The sequence below is a fragment of the Bos mutus genome, chromosome 23, assembly GCF_027580195.1.
Source record: "Bos mutus isolate GX-2022 chromosome 23, NWIPB_WYAK_1.1, whole genome shotgun sequence".
Classification (NCBI taxonomy): Eukaryota; Metazoa; Chordata; class Mammalia; order Artiodactyla; family Bovidae; genus Bos; species Bos mutus.
The window spans coordinates 28051730-28054240 of NC_091639.1; the positions used below are offsets into that span (position 1 = coordinate 28051730).

Here is a 2511-nt window from a genome sequence, read left to right on the forward strand (position 1 = left end):
TCTGTATAATAGTCTCCAGTTTCATCCACCTCATTAGAACTGATTCAAATGTATTCTTTTTAATGGCTGAGTAATACTCCATTGTGTATATGTACCACAGCTTTCTTATCCATTCATCTGCTGATGGACATCTAGGTTGCTTCCATGTCCTGGCTATTATAAACAGTGCTGCGATGAACATTGGGGTACACGTGTCTCTTTCCTTTCTGGTTTCAGTGTTGCCCAGCAGTGGGGATTGCTGGATCATAAGGCAGTTCTATTTCCAGTTTTTAAGGAATCTCACACTGTTCTCCCATAGTGGCTGTACTAATTTGCATTCCCACCAACAGTGTAAGAGGGTTCCCTTTTCTCCACACCCTCTCCAGCATTTATTATTTGTAGACTTTTGGATCGAGGCCATTCTGACTGGTGTGAAATGGTACCTCATAGTGGTTTTAATTTGCATTTCTTGGAGAATTTTGAGCATTACTTTGCTAGTGTGTGAGATGAGTGCAATTGTGTGGTAGTTTGAGCATTCTTTGGCGTTGCCTTTCTTTGGGATTGGAATAAAAATGGACCTTTTCCAGTCCTGTGGCCACTGCTGAGTTTTCCAAGTTTGTTGGCATATTGAGTGCAGCACTTCCACAGCCTCATCATTTAGAATTTGAAATAGCTCAACTGGAATTCCATCACCTCCACTAGCTTTGTTCCTTTAGCTCAAAATAATCCTTATGCCAAAGTGACATATTTGAGGGTAGCATATTCTGCCCTGCTACATCCCATTCAGTAGAGTCATCACCTATGAAATAAATAAGGAACAACTGTGAACCTGAAAATCCAAGAGGGTTTTCCTCTTGCTGTTCTGTGAGGTTCATTATAGTTTGTATTCAGTTAAGAGAGTTGATAGTAACACTATATTTAGTTATTTCATTTTATTTATTTATTTATTTTTCTGGTAATGACTTTATTTCTTCAGTTAACATAACCAGCCCACGATACAGCATACTAAATCATAAAGTACAAATCCAAGGAAGGTAATACCTTTACTAAGTTACAAAACTTTGGCAAATCAGTACAGTACTCTTTATAACACAATAAAATGTAGTTTTGTTGGAGTCATTTATTACTTTCGTGATAATTTTTACTCCAAAAAATGTTGAGTATGAAATTAAAGCATTGTAATTTTTAATGGTGGTTTATAGCAAATTATTTCACACAGTTAACGTCTTTTTAAAACGATAGTTTCTCCTTTAACAGTGAGTTCCCTCATGGAAGCTCTCCAAGTTTACCGCAGCAGGGCAGTCTTGCATATGCAGAAGGGGCTCTGCTTGGTTCTGGGGTTGGTCCAAAGCCAGGTAGAGTTCCAATGCATGACAAGCTTTAAAATTCTACCTTAAGGAGGTTTCATCAGCCAATACCAATTTCCAAGCATACTTTTCAAAAAGCTTAAAATTTTGCATAAATACTGGAATCCTCAAAATCAGTCATTTCAGACAATACTAATTTCAGCTGATCCCTTTTATTTAGAAACCCTGCACCTCTGTTTGATCAAGTCACATAGCTTTTCTTCAGCTTATTTAAAAAAAATTCTACCTAAAATAGAGTTGTACTTTTTCAATAACAAATAAATATACTGCCAGCTTGTAGAGAGCTGGGGAACTGGGTGCCATCTATCAACCTCCATTATCATTTCTCCACAAATGCTGTTGCCGCCATTGGTGTCCTATGCTTCCTCTTGCTGAAGCTGTCAGTCCCTCAATTTCTGCATTTAATTTATGTATTACCCACTCCATTGCTTCTCGGCCTTTATTAGCATTTGATGATATCGTACTTGCCATCAGCCCTTCAAGGTAACTGCCGAGACTGACTCCTTTCACAGTAATTATGGCTTCTTGAGTCAAAATAGTTTTTTCTGGGTCTTGAGGATGTGGTTTGTATATAAGTCTCTCATCTACTGAAACCATATTTGTAAATGAAATATTTGTAGGTTTAAGTTCCATTGTTTTCTCTATGGGATCCACTACAGAATGTTCTTGCACATATGTTTTGGTTCTTGCCACATCAATAATAGACTTCACAGTGGAAGGCAGTCCCCACTCTGTGCTGAGAAGTCTGGCTATGCAACTTTCCAGAGGGATCTATGTGTCTGTCCAGTACATCAACTCCAACCACACTCGGATTCATAGGATTTGGGTATTTCTGCATTGCAGCTGTTGTAACGGTTTCCCATGGATGGTCAAAGACGTGCTCCGAAGTCCAGATCTTCATGGTGTCGGTGGCCAGCACGATGTCCGGGCGGTGCTAGGGCACAAATGAGGCAAAGAGCTATATTTAGTTATTTCATTTTAAATCTTGTATTTATACACCTTCTCTCTAATAGTATATATTCTTAAACACTTTAAAATTATGTAATCCAGGGTGAAAGACTGGAAAAAATTGTTAAATTTACCTTTGTTCACATTATAAAAATTCTGAGGAAAATGTATGGATGTGTTTGTAGTGTATCCTATAATATCAGGTATGATACTGTTA

At 37.9% G+C, this 2511-nt stretch overlaps 1 protein-coding gene across 1 annotated transcript; it reads right to left on the reverse strand.

Annotated features, from left to right (window-relative positions):
- Positions 1 to 1361: 1361 nt before the first annotated feature.
- Positions 1362 to 2298, reverse strand: LOC102266114 (PRELI domain containing protein 3B). Its single transcript, XM_005905103.3, is given in 3 exon segments — positions 1362 to 1706; positions 1709 to 2094; positions 2096 to 2298. Coding segments are annotated over 3 exon segments (579 nt in total). The 5' UTR covers positions 2248 to 2298; the 3' UTR covers positions 1362 to 1665.
- Positions 2299 to 2511: the final 213 nt, after the last annotated feature.